The sequence below is a fragment of the Centroberyx affinis genome, unplaced genomic scaffold (genome assembly GCF_046629955.1).
Source record: "Centroberyx affinis isolate AG114_WGS23_722 - 3 ecotype Tasmania unplaced genomic scaffold, CSIRO-AGI_Caff_v1 ptg004162l_1, whole genome shotgun sequence".
Taxonomy (NCBI): Eukaryota; Metazoa; Chordata; class Actinopteri; order Beryciformes; family Berycidae; genus Centroberyx; species Centroberyx affinis.
In genome coordinates, this window is record NW_027281923.1 from 133,485 (window position 1) to 150,040 (window position 16,556).

A 16,556-nucleotide genomic window follows, 5' to 3' on the forward strand; every position below is an offset into this window, starting at 1 on the left:
TGAGAGGATGTGTGAGGGTTAGGGCGTGTCAGCATGTGTGCAGGAGATGAGTGCGTGGGTGTGGAGTTGTGCGTGTTTTCGGGTGCGTGTGCATGATTATGGGGAAGGGTAAAAGGATGCACAGAACATAAGGAGGTAAGGATGGAGAGAAAGGGATAAAAGAGAGAGAGAGTTTCTGATTAAATAGCAGTCAAACATTCATATTCTAGGATCAGAGCTGGGCAAAACAGGAGCTGAATACATTCGGAATGCTAAAAAGGTACATGAAAAGTGCTTGAATTTTCTGTTCTTGCCAGTGATGTGTCCACTTTTGAGCTTTTTTCAGATGTCTGGAAAGATGGATCAAGCACGCCTCCAGTTCAAATATCTGAAACAATATTCCAATTTATTTTTTGCCCAAGTCTGTCTAGGATGAAACATTGGATACTCGCAGTGTACAGTAACAATGTAGTGTTACATTCATAAATAAAGAGGGTCAAAAGGAGAAGAGGTCATCAGTGCTCAAGGACGAGTGCATCCCTCTGTGAACCCCTCCTTTTCTCTTTCTCTCTCTGTCTCTCTCTTTCCTTCCCGTGCCACTATGGTCTGTACTGTGTTCTGTGCAGTCAGAAGGGTGTGTGTGTGTGTGTGTGTGGGTGTGGGTGAGTGGGAGAGTGCATGTGTGTGCTTGTGTCATTATGCAGGCATTCACATTACTGTGTTTGGATGATGGTAGCTTTATGGTAGCTTGGGCCAGGCAATATGTACGTGTGTGTTTGTGTGTGTGTGTGTGTGTGTGTGTGTGTGTGTGAGCCTGATGTGAGTGGACATCACAGGGGGGCTGGGGGTGAGGGTTAGGGGTGGGGTTGAGAGCAGTGATGAGCAGTGGCTGGAACTAGACTGCTGCTATCCCAAAAATAGAGGCAGAACTATACTGTGTTCTGGCACAAAGTGGGCCACATCTAAGAAGACTGACTACTCAGAACAGCATTCACTTTATCTCCCTAGTGTATGTATGTGAGTGTGTGTGTGTGTGTAAGTGTGTGTGTGTGTGTATGCACGCACAAGTTTGCTTTAATCTACATCTGGCACAAATGTACCAAAAGAGTCCTACTCCCTCCAGGATTATGTTTTTTGGAAGCGTGTGTGTACGAGTTGCGCATTTGTTTTTGTGAGTATTTGCCACCCTGTCCTTGCTCTCATTAATATCCCTCTCTCTGACTCTCTCCTCTCATCTCCCCTCTCCTCCTCATCCTCTCCGCTCCCTTTGCTCCCTTTCATGAGAAGGAAAGCCCGCTCTAATGCTGATTCCATCCGACAGTGTCCCTAGGGGTGGATTCTCCCAGCGTCTGAAACCAAAATCTCTGTGACGCACATTGACTCAAACGCGTGGGGTGATAGAGTCGGGACTGGGGATGGATGTTGCCAGCACTGCGGCTGGACCAAAGAATGGAAAAATAGCAGAAAGAAGGACAGAAAAAAAATAAACTTTTGCTGCTGGGTCAGAAGTCTGTAAAGGGAAATATCTCACTGTGAATAATGGAAGCATGGAAATACAAAAAAAAAAAAGTTGTGACTCGTGTAACACGATAACAGAGATGAAAGGGTGGTAAGTGCAGAGACTATTCATTGCAAGGTTGTGAAAAGGCACAATACAAAGTAAGCAATTACAATGGCACCTGTCTCAAAATGTGTATTGGATCATTAACGACGTGACGTGAGCACCTTCTGCAGCTTAAGACATATACAAGATAACTTGGTATGGTGGAATGTTTCTGATACAAAGAGAGGGCATTGTTGTGTACAATTAGTGATGGGTTAGGATCTGATCAGAGTCATGCACACACACACACACACACACACACACACACACACACACACACACACACACACACACACACACACACAAAAGCTTCCCTCTCTTTTAGCCTAAGCTGCCTGATCCACCCTAATGGTTCTCTTTAAGGCTTGGCTAGAAGCTTGGAAGGAGAGACACAAAAGAGAGAGAGAGAGAGAGACAGAGAGAGAGGAGAGGGAGCGAAGGATCGAGCACGGATTAGAAACATTGGGAGAGCATGTATGTGTAAAATGAAAGACAAGTTGGAGTAAATTCCCAGACGCGTGTTGACATGACTTGTCCTTGTAAATATGCTCAGCGGACGGCCCTCTCCTTGTCAGCCATTGTATTGTATGCCGGCATCCAATTAACGCGACCCAACCCCTTCATATCGAATTAACGAGGACGACGGAGGAGGATACGCCCCACCTCCTTCATTAGAGACCACCCACCCCTCCTCTGACCCCGCGGTAACCCCTGACCCCCCTGTCGCCATGGCGACGCCGTGAGGACGAGGCCGGAGCGTGAGAGGTCACTGGCTAATTCCTCCCACATTACTTCTGCCCACCTCTTCCAGCTCTTAAAATAAAACCAGCCTCATTTCCTCTCCCTCTCTCTCTGGTTTTCTCTCTCTCCTGTCTCACTCTGTCTTTTCTTTCTCTCCCATTATTTGCCACTTTCTCCCTCGTTTATTCCTCATCTGATGCCTCCGTTTTTTCCCCCTAGCTCTAGTGATCGAGCGAGCCGCATCTGGTGCATTACATTAAAAAAAAAAAAGTTTTAAGAAGAAATGAAACGGGGACAGCGTCTTTGAGTCATTCGGTCAACGACAGAGAGACAGACTGAGCAGGCCAGAATGGATGCGAGTGTGTGAAGTTTCATTGAGATGTCGAAAGAACAGCGTGTGCCATGAGGTGAGGTGTTGAGATGAAAGAAGAAGAAGGAGAAAAAAAAAAAAACTCCTCTGAAGTCTCCCGTCTTCCCATCCTGCCCTGAGAGCATCCTGCCCGTCTCTCCCCCGGAGCAAGAGGACAGACGATAAAATAGAGGGAGGACTGTGGGGGGAAGACAGGTGGCAAAGGAAGTCCTGACTGCTCCGGGCGTTTGTTCCCGCCAAGTTAGTTTCGTTCCACCTTTCATCGGAAGTCGGTTCCTCTCAGCTCTCTTTCCTCTCTACTCCTCTCCTCTCCTCTCTCTTTCCTCATTACTCCCCTCCTTCCCTGTGTTTGCTCCTCGCCTCTCCCGCCATGCCGTGACATTCAGAAACCCGCCACCAAACAGCCTTTCTTTGGTCTCTCTCTCTCTCTTTATTTTCAATTCCGCCCCACTCTCTCTTTCATTCTCTGGCAGTCTGCGCTGTCAACATTAGCATTAAGCCAGCATTAGCTCTCCGCTGCGCGCTCTCTCTCTCTCTCTCTCTGGCCCCCATTTTCCAGCTCAGCATCTCGGCACAGATAATACAGGAACACCGTCACCTTATCTCCTCTGAAATGACACATTGGGCTCACGCCGTGTCAAACGGCGCCTCGTCCTGCTCCTATCTGATCCCCCGACGGAAAATAAAAAACTGCCCCGCTGAGCCCTGAGTGTAAGACGCAGCCCTGGATCTTTAATGGAATGTGCGCGCATGTGTGTGTGTGCGGTGTGCGCAGCTGAGAAATCACTATCATTGTCAGTCTTCACTGCCAGCATTAGTATAATGAAGGAAGCACAGAGATAATCTGTCAGTGGATTCTTTTTTTTGTGTGTGGCTATAGCGGGAGGCCAGTGTTTTACAAAGGTGCAGTGGATACCAGGTCATGTGAGGCAGCACAGTGTCAGATCAGGGGATTTTTGGAGGTTCCTCCCTGCTCTCAGCTACATTAACCAGTACATTAATAATCTCCCCCAAACCAGACACACAGACAATACAAAGAACTTTAATTTAACAGTATGGTAAAAACAACCCACGAGAAAACGACCAAATTAGTAGACAGGATCCAGCCACTTTGGTTTACACCTACATTCCCAACTCCCAATCCGTTGATTTCATTTTATATTTTAGTCATTTACACTGCAGAAAATATCCACAAGTTATTTAGTCTATTATTAAGTCCTAAAATTTTTACTTTCTTAAAATACGTGAAAAAATCTGCCAATGGGATTAGATAATTTTGCTTGTTTCCAATGCCAATCAACTTGTTTCAAGAATTTTGTAGAGTGTCACTTTCTTGATAGTAGTGCAGTGATCTGCCTTTTTCTGACTTGTTTCAAGATACTGACACTCATTTCTAGAAAATTCCTGAAACAAGTGAAGCTGCATTGGAAACAAGTGGAGTTATCTCACCTCATTGGCAGAATTCTTGTTTTAAGAAAAATAAGATTGGAAGGTTGAATATGAGACTATGTGACTCGTTAAGATGGGTGTTTTTTGCAGTGCAGCTGACGCCCCTTATCAAGCGAGGGTCCTACCTGTGAGCAGAGGTCCTGGGGCTTCCCCCCCAGGCCGTGGGGCATCTCCCGGCAGCGCGTGGACAGGTTGAGGATGGCCGTGGCCGCCATGTGCGCGGCCTCCATGTCGTGGGTGTAGTCGAAGCTGCTCTTGCTGCAGGTGCTGCTGGCGCTGCTGCCCCCGCCTCCTCCTCCTCCGCCTCCTCCCGCTCCCCCTCCTCCGCCTCCGCAGCTCAGGCTGCTGTTGCTGCTGCTGGGAGCGTAGGTGCTGGTGGTGCTGCTGGCTGAGCTGGAGTTCTTGCAGTAACGCTTGGCTGCGGGATGCATTAGAGAGTCACGATGCTTTAATTTTGGATTGTTCTTCACTCGAAAACGACCGTACAATTAATTGAGATCATTATCATACGCAGTGCAGTGATGTAGTGGTAAATAAAAAGGTGGGTAATGTCAGTTGGATAGTACTTACCATGATGTATTTTATGAATTTACTTCATAACAATTTATAAAAAGGTGCAGAAACCCTATTCCACAAATAGAAAGGTGGGTAAACAGAGGTTAGGTGGGTTTACCCTCCACTACATCCCTGATGAAATGTTTTTGTATGGATTACAAGAATTTAGAAAGATATAGAAACCTAATCACACAAAAAAATCTATGAAGGAGGTGAGGGTAAAGGCCAATCTTAATTTAGGGTTAAATGGACATTGTAAGATTTTTGAAAGACTAACAAATTTTGCACAAAGCTGCTATTCCATCCACATTTTTCTGGACTTGTTTGACATTAAAGAAAAGCTTCTGAGAAGAAAGAGGAGGATTTTCAGGCTGAGTTTTACATCTGACACATTTGTGTCTAAATTTTTCATTTTAGTTGACACTCTCATCCAGAGCGACAATAAGTGGAACAATGGAAAAGCATAATTCTGAGATCACCGACATTACAAACAACTGATGCCTTGGTAACAGATTAAACAAAATATTCGTGCGACCCTAGAATGATCATGCATGATAAAAAAAAGGTGCACATAAGGGAATATGAGCTATTTTTGAGCTATGAGAATATTTTTTTTTACTAAATCTTCTCAAAATCTTGTGTGTACAAAAAGCGTGTACCCACCCTTCAGTAACAATTAACACACCAACTTCAATCATGGGAGCAAATGAAAAAAAGAGGTGTGTTTGTCTTGTGATGTTTGTGTAAAATGAGAGTGGGGATGGAAAATGTGGAAAATGGTGTAAGGAAAGGTGGCTAAAATGAATGTGTGTATGTTATGTGTATTGAATGATTATGATTTTTTTATCTTGCTGTAAAATGAAAACTAGTTCAGTACCGTCATATCCTTTGGGGGAGGTGTCCCGCTGCCCGTGGACTTTCGGTGCGATGGCCCGTTTCCCGTACACTTGGTGGTTGTTGCTACCGTCGAAGGCGCTGTAGTCAAAGCTGGTCTTGGAGTACTTCTCCAGCTCCTTGGCCAGGTTGGAGCGTGGTGTGCTGGTGGAAATATTGTTCTTGTAACCATACTGTGGATACTCCAGTTGTTTGACAAAGCACATAGGCCTGGAAAATAAATGACGAGGGGGTGGAGGTTGGACCGAGGCACTCAACATTGCCCAGGGGAAGGATAGGGAATGTGGGGTTTGGTTAAAAAATGGGCAGATGCAAGGGAAGAGGCAGACAGGTATGTGGCAACATCAAATAAAAGAGTCCAGGGTTCTTCGGTGAGAGTATGGAGAATGATGTTGGAGGATTGAGGTTGAGTTTGGGGTGTTTTGGGGTGCAGGGCTTCCCATTTGTGTGCAATAGCATAGATGTTTTGCTCCTGTTATTTTAGAGAGCACCCTGGTTTTTCACGCCTAGTCAATAAAAACAGGCAAAATTGAATTTCCGCATTTCCTTTATTACGCTTACATACTTTTGATATGCTTTTATCATTTGATATGCTTTTATAGTCTCAATCTAAGACCAGTAAGAAATGAAATGTAAGATCCTGCGCTGTTGATGCTCAGTTAGATATAAATATAAAATCCACAATTGCTTATGACTTTTCATCATAGCATTTTCATGAGTATCAAAGAAACCCTCATTCAAACAGCGACGCCTTCACTATGATAAATGAGGCCAATTTTGTTAAAATCCAATAAAGCATTTTGCCTTCATAAGTAAACACAGAAACGAACATGCAGTCTCTTGAAAGTATTCTCAGGAGACAAGAGAACGTAAGCATAAAACAAACAGAGGAGTCTTAAAATCTCGTCTTTACAAAATGCAGGGAAAAAACGAGCAAAACCCATCATTCCAACATTACTTGATTACACTGCTCTACCTGTAAAGTGCAGTTAACAAACAGCGGGCTCAATGCAAGACAGCAACAGCTTCTGTGTTAGATTCAGGCCCTCAGCACAAAATCCACCTTCGCATGCCCTTTCAGCCAGTGACCAATTAAACCCCCATCTTACAAGTTCTTGTGACTGTAGACAACAGATGGATACCGATAAGCCGACAAAGGTTGGGGAACTACACGTGTCTGTGTCATATGCTTTCCATAACATGGTTTTAGCTGAGGAGAATGTTATAATACGGGGTGCGGATGAGAGTGAAGAGTGAATACTACCTTAAGACCCGGTCGGAGGCCTGGTTAGACTTGGGGCCGTCGCAACTCTGGTGCTTCTCCTGGGCTTTGGCCAGCTTCTCGGCGGCAGCGATGGGACATCCTGACAGACTGAAATGACAGAACGACTTGAGTGGCGCGGTCGCACGTGGATCTGAGACACGTTTTTGATAAGTCAACACGTTACACTGAATGCACAGTCTGTAAAACGGTCGGCTTGTTAGAGCGCTTGTCAGCCCAGTCTGCCTGGCTGACTGCAGCTATTGCACATCTGTCTGTCAGCCAATCAATCCTGAGATTTGCCTGTTTGAGAAAGTCTACCTGTCTGTGGTTTAGCAAGTCGCTGGTTAAAATGTAAAATCATTAATTTTCATATAACACTTTGAATAACAACACCGTTGGCAACAGCTTGCATATTTGTGGTTGAGCGGCTTAAAAGAATTCTCAGAATAGATACTCCCATACGGACGAATGTGCGTATTTACATTCCCCAGCATCCTGTTTCCTTCACACACATGCCGACGCACTCATACACACACTGGGTTAGAAACGGGTCTGTGTTAGAAAAGAATTTAGCACTGCAAAACTTCTTCCTGGCAACTAACTGACCAAATGTGACAAAAGTTCATGCTGTTATCCTTAACCCCTATTATTCTCCATCCATTCTGTCAACTGTAGTGTGTCGGGCCCGGGTGAAAAAATTATCTTTGACAATGGCCCGAAGCCAGTACAGAGTTGTGTTCATGAGCACCTGTCATCAGATGTGCATGAAATGTGCGCATGCTCGTGCGGGGATAAGAGTGTGTAGCGGCCTGCGGGTTTGGAAGCGCGAGGGAGTGTTATGGAGGTTTATATCGGCTCTCGCTAGTAAAAGTGAAAAGTTTATCGTGCGTGTCCGTGTCCGTGCCGATCTTGTGCTGCCGCCGTGTCACCGTGCACAGCGGGGAAGCGCTCTCGTCCTCCCAGGTCTGCACCTCTCCTGTCACCCCGGCTGAGTGGCAGAAAGGTGCTAATGGCTGCCGCTATGCCCCGACTCCCCGAGCATCTGCTGTGGGTGACACTCCTCTTTCACTGTCACCTCGCCCTGTCTGACAGCACTGGCAGGAGCGCGCAGCTATTTCCAGTTCCCCCCTCCAAACCTGCACCTGATAGATGCCATTTTTCGCCACGAGCTGATAAATGATTTATGCTGCGGGAGGTGTGAATTGCTGCATCCTAATCGGCGACCTCACTTAAAACTGTGGCATTGTGAAGCAGCCGAGCTACTTGACATTTCTCATCCAGCCCAACATTATAAGAAAGACTGTACTTATTGAGACACAAAGAATGACACCTGTGTGGTTTAAGAATACATAAACGAAGAGATGAAATGAAAAAAAAATAGAATCAGGAACATTCGTTGTGGATGAAAAAAAAAATATTTAAAAGACGACACCTCATAAAATGATGGCCAAAGAAAGTAGAGGATGCAACATGGACAGTGCCTTTTTGTGATGGCCAGACTGTCACTTACCTTCTGTGGGAGTTTCTGTTGCTATTGACGTGGCCGCGTCCCGTGCAGCCAGGCGTAGGACACTTAAGAACATTCTCATACATAGCCAGAACTTCATACAGACAGGAGATAGGAGTGAAAGACAGGGAAGGTTAGGAGCCCCTCACAATCACGCATGAGTTCTATTAGTGTGTGAGCAGCTTGGCATTATAAACATCATTAAGAAATGAGCCCATGTGAACCCAAATGACCTCTCCTTCATTTTAATGAACACTAGTCTGAAAGGGCAAGCAAGGTTTCCCACCATATTGCTTCCACTTATCTAGCCCTTTCAAATTAGTATTCATGGAATAGGGACAGTCATGAATAAAAAGAATTCATTTACGTCCAACAGGACAAAACCAGCAAGCGACAGAAATGGGAGGAAGTTTTGGGCATGCAGAGAACGGAGCAGCCAACAGCTAGCAATCATGCAAAACACAAGCCCTGAAATCAATGGAAAAACCAGACAGATGGAATACAGCTCCTTGATAGAGTGCGCTTTGTTATCATCCACACGTTGTTAGGGTAGAGAGTGCAGTCTTCAATACCATTTACCATTAAAACAGTCCATAACTGTCTCGGATCCCTACGGCAAGCAGCCAATTAGATTAATGATCTATGGACGTCGGAGAGGACCCGTCGGAGTACCGCAGGGAGGGGCGCAGGGAAGGGTCGTCTCGACACCGGTGGTGTGCGGGGCCAAAACCCATCGGCATCAGCTTCATCATTATCACCCCCTTAAACTTTAACCCCTCGTCATCCTCCCTCCCTGACATACTAATTAGTGTTCAGTGCAGGTAATTGGACAAGGCCCGCCACCTCAACATGCCAGGAGCCAATGCATTATGTATACCCCAGTTTTGCCCTGCCCTCCGGAAAGAGACAACTAGAATAGCTGTAAATTGCAGGGTTGAGCCAGATCCACTGGGCACATATATAGCTATACGGATGGCAAGAAAAAGAGTAATACAAAGAAGAAACAGACAGGAGGCGATGCCGTTCCAAATGCTTCTGCAGAGTGTTACTATATTGTATTCCTGTGCGAAGGTAAATCACTTTAAGGACAAAAACAAAGATCCCCATGTGAGGCGATTAAATATTTGATATTCTACAGAAAAGAGCTACAATGAGCAAACACGAATGGGAATTAATGAATTTGAGATATAATTTAATCGTCATTTTTCACATTTCCCTAGGAACAGTCTTGGCGCACTGTGTGATTTCCAAATTAAATGAAGCCATTGCATTAATAATACATTGTCCACTCAGTACAGCAAATGTGTTAATAGGCGAGAGAGATTTTCCCATTGCTGAGTCTGCCCTGCAGGCAGTCAGATGTGTGACATATACGCCTCTTTACCTTTAAAGTGGTGAAGCGAGGAGTCTGTCTGCATGGGACTATTGACCACATATTGACAGGAGAAACCTGGTGGCTGGCCGCCCCATGGCCGTTAATGCATTTTTAAGCAGAGATCTATTGATACCTCATGCCAACCAAAGCAGGTCACCTTTCAACAGCATCAAGACTGTGATATGGGAAGAGGGGCCTGGTGTGTGTGTGTGTGTGTGTGTGTGTGGACTGAAGATGGCTGTGCCACAAAGACCGGGGAGAGAACTTTTTGTGATCCAAAACGTCCTGTACAGTATTAATGATATCATTTCCCCCAAAAGTCAGCCCGATCAACACAAGTGAGGAACAGGAGAAGGAACACCGACATCACATTCCTAAATCTCCAGTGACAATCAATTCAAGCCTATCCCAAAATCCATTTTGGGGCTTGATCCCGGTCAAGGTCAACCACTCTGAACCAGTCCAAATTTCTGGGAGATGAGCACACCTCGGGTTAGGGACCATTGTGTGCATGGCGCCCCACAGAACAAGAGTCATCTTTGACACTGCTGGTCTTTACAAGCCCAGCTTTTACGCTAACTAATTTCTTTGCCATTATTGAAACCCTCTTTTATTTTGATTGCAGTCTGGGTCATGGCAGATCATAACTTGATTTTCATGCTGCGGGTAATGAAACGTGTAAAGGGGCTTTTATTGAGAAGTTTGCACAAGGTGAATGAGACTAAATAGCTGGGGTGAAATCTCTAAAGGGAAAATTCACTATTCATTCAAGGCTAATGTTTATTGCCACTTCAGTTGATCCGTGGCTTAGAGATATGATACTGCCCTTCTTTTCAACAGAATTTAATTGAGCAAAGAATACAAATAAATGAATAGGGTTTATGACATGGCTGACCGAAGCAGGCTCAATGTTATCAAGGTCTGTGAGCATTTGCGAGCTTTGTGAAAAATGAAATCTTAAGACTCTATTAACATTAAAAATGCTAGGCAAACTCTTTACTGAGATAGAAAACCGTGACATTTAACCTTTTCTCATCCAATATACAGGCATTGTATAAACTATGCCATAAAGGAGCATGCAGCCAATATATCCTCTACAATAATGAAACCAACAATGGTGGGTGGGATTATCATGCGCCCTCAATCACTGTCAGTCAATCCAATGGAAGAGGGAGTCGCATGCAGTCAAGTAAATCGTTGATTGACGGCTCTTGACAATCCCACCAATCACCACATTACCGCCATTTACACATCAACAAGGCCTCATTTCCCGCCTCATCACCACGGCACACTAGGCAGGCAATCAGCAAGCAAAACCGTGGCCCCATGCAAAAGGTCACAACAGGAGTGCAGCTGCAGCCCCGTTGACCTCTCACTGTACTCCAACCACAACAGCAAGCGCGCCGCACACATAACGAGCCGTATCCAGACACAGCAACGATCACGGGAAACATGCAGGATTCCTCCACATCAAAGGATATGAAAGCCACAGGTCGGGTAAATAAGCTAAACGGGTGCTTGGCTGGTGCGTGACCGCGATGCTTACTTTCTGGTGGCACCCTGTCTTTGTGCGGACACCCGGACAGGCTCCGATGGTGGGGGTACAAGCCTGTCACGTGGCCCGTGCCGTCGCAGCCCGGTGTCGGACACCGGCTTTCCTTCTTGTCTGCGCGTGAAGAATCTGTGTGCAGAAAGATATGTCAATACGACCGCACACGCAAACACAGCCAGACAGCCACATGAACTCACACATCGAGGCGTCATTCACAAACACAGAGACAGATTCAAACACTGGATTGCTGCATTGAGTAGAACATGCACTGGATCCAACACAAAGCTCCATGACAATGAAGAAAGATGCTGATGCTGATTGTACATTGTATATGGTTACTATGACAACCACATAACGTCAGAGCAAGAACTTGCGACTCAAAGCGGTATCTCACAGATGTCAGTGAGTTGCAAGGGAGTTTCTGAAAAAAACATAGTGCCATTGATGAGATAGGGTTTTACTATAGTAAGAGAAAATATATCACACCAGTATAGGCTATTTAAAACCATGTTGAGAGCAAGGCACAGCTGTACAAGGGAGGAGCAGATGTTACAGAACACAAGATAAGTACTCTTTTCTTTTCAGATTTTGCACATCAGTCCCTCCAGGATTTCCTGGACTTTTTCAATGACTATTGTAACCAAGAACACTTGACTTTGAAGTGGCTTTTTGAAAATGCACAAGCCAATTTGCATTACTATGTTTATTTGAAGGAATAATGGGAAGATTGACAAAAATGATGAGTCAAAGGACAAAGATGCATTGATTTGCTTGCTGACAAATCTTTTGATCAGCACGAGTGTTTATTGTAATAAAATTGTGATGTTTTATAAAATATTACACCTCTTGTGTCAGTGACCCTCAACAAAATGTGTTCAGTTTTCCAGTTTAGATTCAATTAAGAATTTGATCACACTGCTCTTTGTTACAAAAAACTGATACACTTCCTACACAAGACAATTTGTTGTATTGGCTGTGGCACTGAAGCACTTACTCCAAGAATGTGTACTATATGCATGCACCCATACACAGACACACACATACCTGTGCACACACATATACACACACACATGTGCACACGTGCACGCACGCACACGCGCACACACACACACACACACACACACACACACACACACACACACACACACACACACACACACACACACCGGATGAGATTGTCTTTCCCTTCCCAAAACTTGGTTCTCCTATTTCCTCAAAACCCTGATCAGATATGGTTACCACCAAAAAGCAATGATGCCAACCCGTGCCAACTGGCATTGTTTCTCAAATGCAACCATCCACCTTCAAATCACTTTGACTCAGAAACAAGGTCAAGGATTCTTCTTACAGTCAACATGCAATTGCTCTTCTAGAATGATACAGCAACTGGATTTTACAGCGTATCCCTTTTACGTGAAAATTGGGAAAATTGCAGAAGGCAATAGCATATAATATCTATCATAGTTGAGGGCTACAGGATGTGAGTGATGTATCAGATTGTACAACCGATTTGGAGGCATTTGAGTGACAGCAATCCTTATCAGGGAGCTAGTATTGGGAGAGTGGAGGGGGCTTTTTATCCCATGCCACAGAAAGACAGACCACTAATTAAAGTTTTACAGGCCTCTGTAACTTAGTACCTCTACCTCAGGCACTTACTGATGAACCAAAATAAACTCAGGGGGTTGAGGAGTAGGAGGAAAGAGAAGAATAACCAAGGGAAGGGGAAGGAGGGCTGAAAAAGGACAAACGTGAGAGATGGCACAGAGCACACCTACTCATACATTTACAAGTGAGTCACCAAATGAAATCTCATATCTAGAGTAGTAGGACATCATTCACCAGAAAAAAAAGCACCTCATTATCCTCTGTGGCCTTCATCTATCTATGTCATGTTAGGGCATATGAGATTGGTACAATATGGCTATGTCATGTCTGGCTCTTCTGTCTGGCACCAATGCAATAAATGCGGGGAAATATTTTCATGTTGGCAAAGAACTAGGTCTAGATGTAGAATGTGGCTTTAAATAGTGGCTGCTTTTGGGGCACACTATTACATTGACTGCTACCATTTGAACTGTGTGTTGAAAATAATTCTCCATTTCCACACGCATGCATGCACGAATACACATACATGATGCCTGCACATTCTGCCCGCCACAGTCCCATGGCAGAGAGTGGAGGCAGCCAAGTGGAAGGCATATTAGAAAGCAGAGGATATTGATTGTGGCTGGGGACGGTCTGCGCTTTGCATAGCAAATGGCCCCCATTACCATACCATCTCTGGATAATTAATGTGCAGTCAGTGGGCCTGTCGTTCGTTATCGGTCATTCTGATACTGTTCAATTTCCATCTCAGCCTCATGCTTCTCTTAGGGAGCTGGCCTCTCCTCTGAAACCCCCTCTCCCCCCTCTCCATGCTCTGTTTTATAAATCACACACAGGAACCCTGGTCAACGAGTGTCTGCCACTATCTTGCCCAAGGAAAGATGTTATCGTGACGCAACTGTCTCGTGTCCTCTCATTATTCCAACATTAGCCAGACACAGAGGCCATGGAGTGCTCTTGAAATTAACATTTGTGTGGCATTTAGTTTGCAATATGTACCTGCTGTGAGTTGTGTGGCATTTAAGGTGCAATATCAACCTGCTGTGAATTAGGATGCTCATATTTGTTGCTCTCATCTGATATCTTTCTTGTGGGAGCCCATGAAATGCTATAACCTATTTTACCATGAATAGAGTATTGTTCCAGTAATGGATATGATGAGAGGAATAATCAGGAGTTAAACAAGGCAGCCTGTAAACGAGCCATTGTAAATGCCACTGCAATGTCTCCCTGGCTGCAAATCTACTCTATATGCCTCAGTACAGAAGTGGACACCCAGAAAATACTATACATTGTATAGCCTTATAATTGCCAAGTAATACTGCTATCTTTGCACTATATGATTATAAACAGGCATAGTCTACAGTATATGAGCATGTTTCTAAGATATCAATAGCTAGTATCAATAGCTAAATGCAAGAGCATAACGATAATAAACAAACCTAAAAGTCTACCTTGTTCCCTACAGAATGGATCCTTTCCAAAGGCAGCAGGCCTCTCTATTTTGTAGATTCCCTTCCCAAGTGCTTGTGCAGGTTTAAAAATAGGCAGCTTTACCCCGAGCTGCATCGCAGGGATGAGATTTGCGGTCCTAACAGGCCGTGCAGATTGCCATTACTTATGCCTGACAAGCCTACCCTCTGATGTTTCCATGCTGGCCTATTTTAACAACATAAGCTGCTGCTGCCGCTCCCGCTGCTACCGAGATGCGAATTTCCAAATTGGCTGAAAAAGCTTGTCCTGGGGTTATAGTGAGGTTCCCAGAATGCACGTGGGCTGTCTAGTCTCCAATACAGGATAGAGATACAGAGCCAAACACTGGCAGACAAACATTTTACCTGAGCTAGTTAAATGAGGTAAACATGTCTGCTGTTGTGTAGGTATGGTCCCTAATGCGTATTTACGTATAATGTCTTCTAAAGTGTACAGCATGAGCTTCCAGTAAGCTTAACGTACATCTGAGCCTACCTGGATTTAAAAGAACCACCCACCTTTATGGTAGAAGGGCTTCTTCATACCATCGGGTAGCCGGGCTTTACGCTCAACACCGTAGCCGTGCCGCGGGCCATGGTCGTCATGGCTGTACCTCACCCCGTCTCTCCTAGCAGCCTCGGCTGCCATTTTGTCCCGCATGGCCTTTGCGCGTTCCGACTCCAGTGCAATGGCTTTCTCCAACAGGGACAGGTTTCCCTTCGTCATGTCAAACACCTCCTCTGACCGGTCCGACGTCACTGAGGTGGTGTCCTCATCAAAATCCCGGTGGTGGCTGTGATATCGGTCGTCCTGCGCGCAGCTGGAGAAGGCCTTGGAGCGCGGACTCAGTTGCTCCTCCAGCTTCATGAGGTTGACCATGTCTGAATAGTTCCTGTCAAGCGTCCGCCTTTCCTCCTGGCTCTGGTGGAGATCCTCGTAGCCCGGATGGTGGGACAGTTGATGGAGGTCCCCACCTGAAAAATGATTTTGCTGGGAAGGTCCAGTTCGGTCAGTGGACTTTGTTTCACTTAGTTTCCGAGCCAGGTCAAAGCACTGGTTCCGCAGACACTCCAGACTGCTCAGACACACTTCCTCATCGCTGTCTTCTATTTGTCCGTTGCTGGCGGTCTTAATTTGTCCATTACCACCATGTGGATTTGCCCCATTGCGGACACAGTCATTCCCCCCCCCATTCTCAGCCATACCATCCTCATAGTCCTGTCCGTCCAAGTTGTCGGACAATACCGCCCCATGGCCTTGTGCCAACAGTTTGAGGGAGTCCACTGTCTCCCTGACCACATCGCTGTCCACATCCAAACTTAGATCACCCTTCTGTGTTTCATCCCCCTCCCCCTCTTCCTCTTCCTCCTCCTCATCGTCATCATCTTCCTCCTCCTCCTCCTCTTCATCTTCCTCCTCCTCTTCTTCCTCCTCTTCCTCTTCTTCCTCCTCCTCTTCCTCCTCGGCACTGTTGGAGGAGTTGCTGTTCATCTCAGACTCTGTCATGGCGCGGTAGGCAGCATCTTCGGCGATCTTGCCCAGGTTGAGCAGGGACTTGGCCACGAGTTCGTCATAGTTCTCGTACTCTTCGTTGTTGTTATCGTCCTTCTCCGCCATCGGGCCAGATTTGGGATTGCTGCCGCCACCGCCACCATCGCCCTCGCCACCCTCACCACTGCTCATCAGATCGTCCTCTGTTGGAAAAAAAGAACAAACGTCTTGTAATTTCATTTCCGTCATTCTATTTTACAGCTAAATCAGATTTCTGGGCTTGGTCCATCTAAATTGGATAAAGAACTCTTTGCTTCCCCTAATAATTTACTTTGAGAGTCTTAACAGCAACTTGTGTACTGAATTGTGGATCAGCACAGGAAGTTAAATATAGTGGTTTGGGATCGTTCCAGAGAAAGATGCTTTGGTAAATGAGAAATTAAACCAAGGACTATATCTTTGGCAAGCTTTATGCTTACCCTATATCTTGGAATTTGTTATAAAAAAAAACTTTCTTTATTACTTAAAATATTACTGAGGAATTCTGTAAATAGTTGCAAATGAGATCACCTTTTTATTCATTGTTCGGCATAGTTTAATTTGAAACACTGTTTCAGTGCAGAGAGAAAATCTTTGAACTGGAGGGAGCATTTTTTACACTGTATGTCATAGAGTCTAAAAACTAAGAGATAATA

At 45.2% G+C, this 16,556-nt stretch overlaps 1 protein-coding gene across 1 annotated transcript in view; it reads right to left on the reverse strand.

The window, feature by feature from the left end:
- Positions 1 to 16,556, reverse strand: part of LOC139663913 (myelin transcription factor 1-like protein) — a 54,724-nt gene that overhangs the window by 14,888 nt on the left and 23,280 nt on the right. Inside the window, exons 5-12 of the mRNA XM_071542699.1 lie at positions 15,838 to 16,006; positions 14,889 to 15,762; positions 11,284 to 11,418; positions 8,366 to 8,456; positions 6,856 to 6,963; positions 5,575 to 5,801; positions 4,268 to 4,560; positions 1,469 to 1,473 (exon numbers count right to left, since the gene is read on the reverse strand). Coding sequence (XP_071398800.1) covers positions 1,469 to 1,473; positions 4,268 to 4,560; positions 5,575 to 5,801; positions 6,856 to 6,963; positions 8,366 to 8,456; positions 11,284 to 11,418; positions 14,889 to 15,762; positions 15,838 to 16,006 — 1,902 coding nt within the window. The remainder of the gene's footprint in view (positions 1 to 1,468; positions 1,474 to 4,267; positions 4,561 to 5,574; positions 5,802 to 6,855; positions 6,964 to 8,365; positions 8,457 to 11,283; positions 11,419 to 14,888; positions 15,763 to 15,837; positions 16,007 to 16,556) is intronic.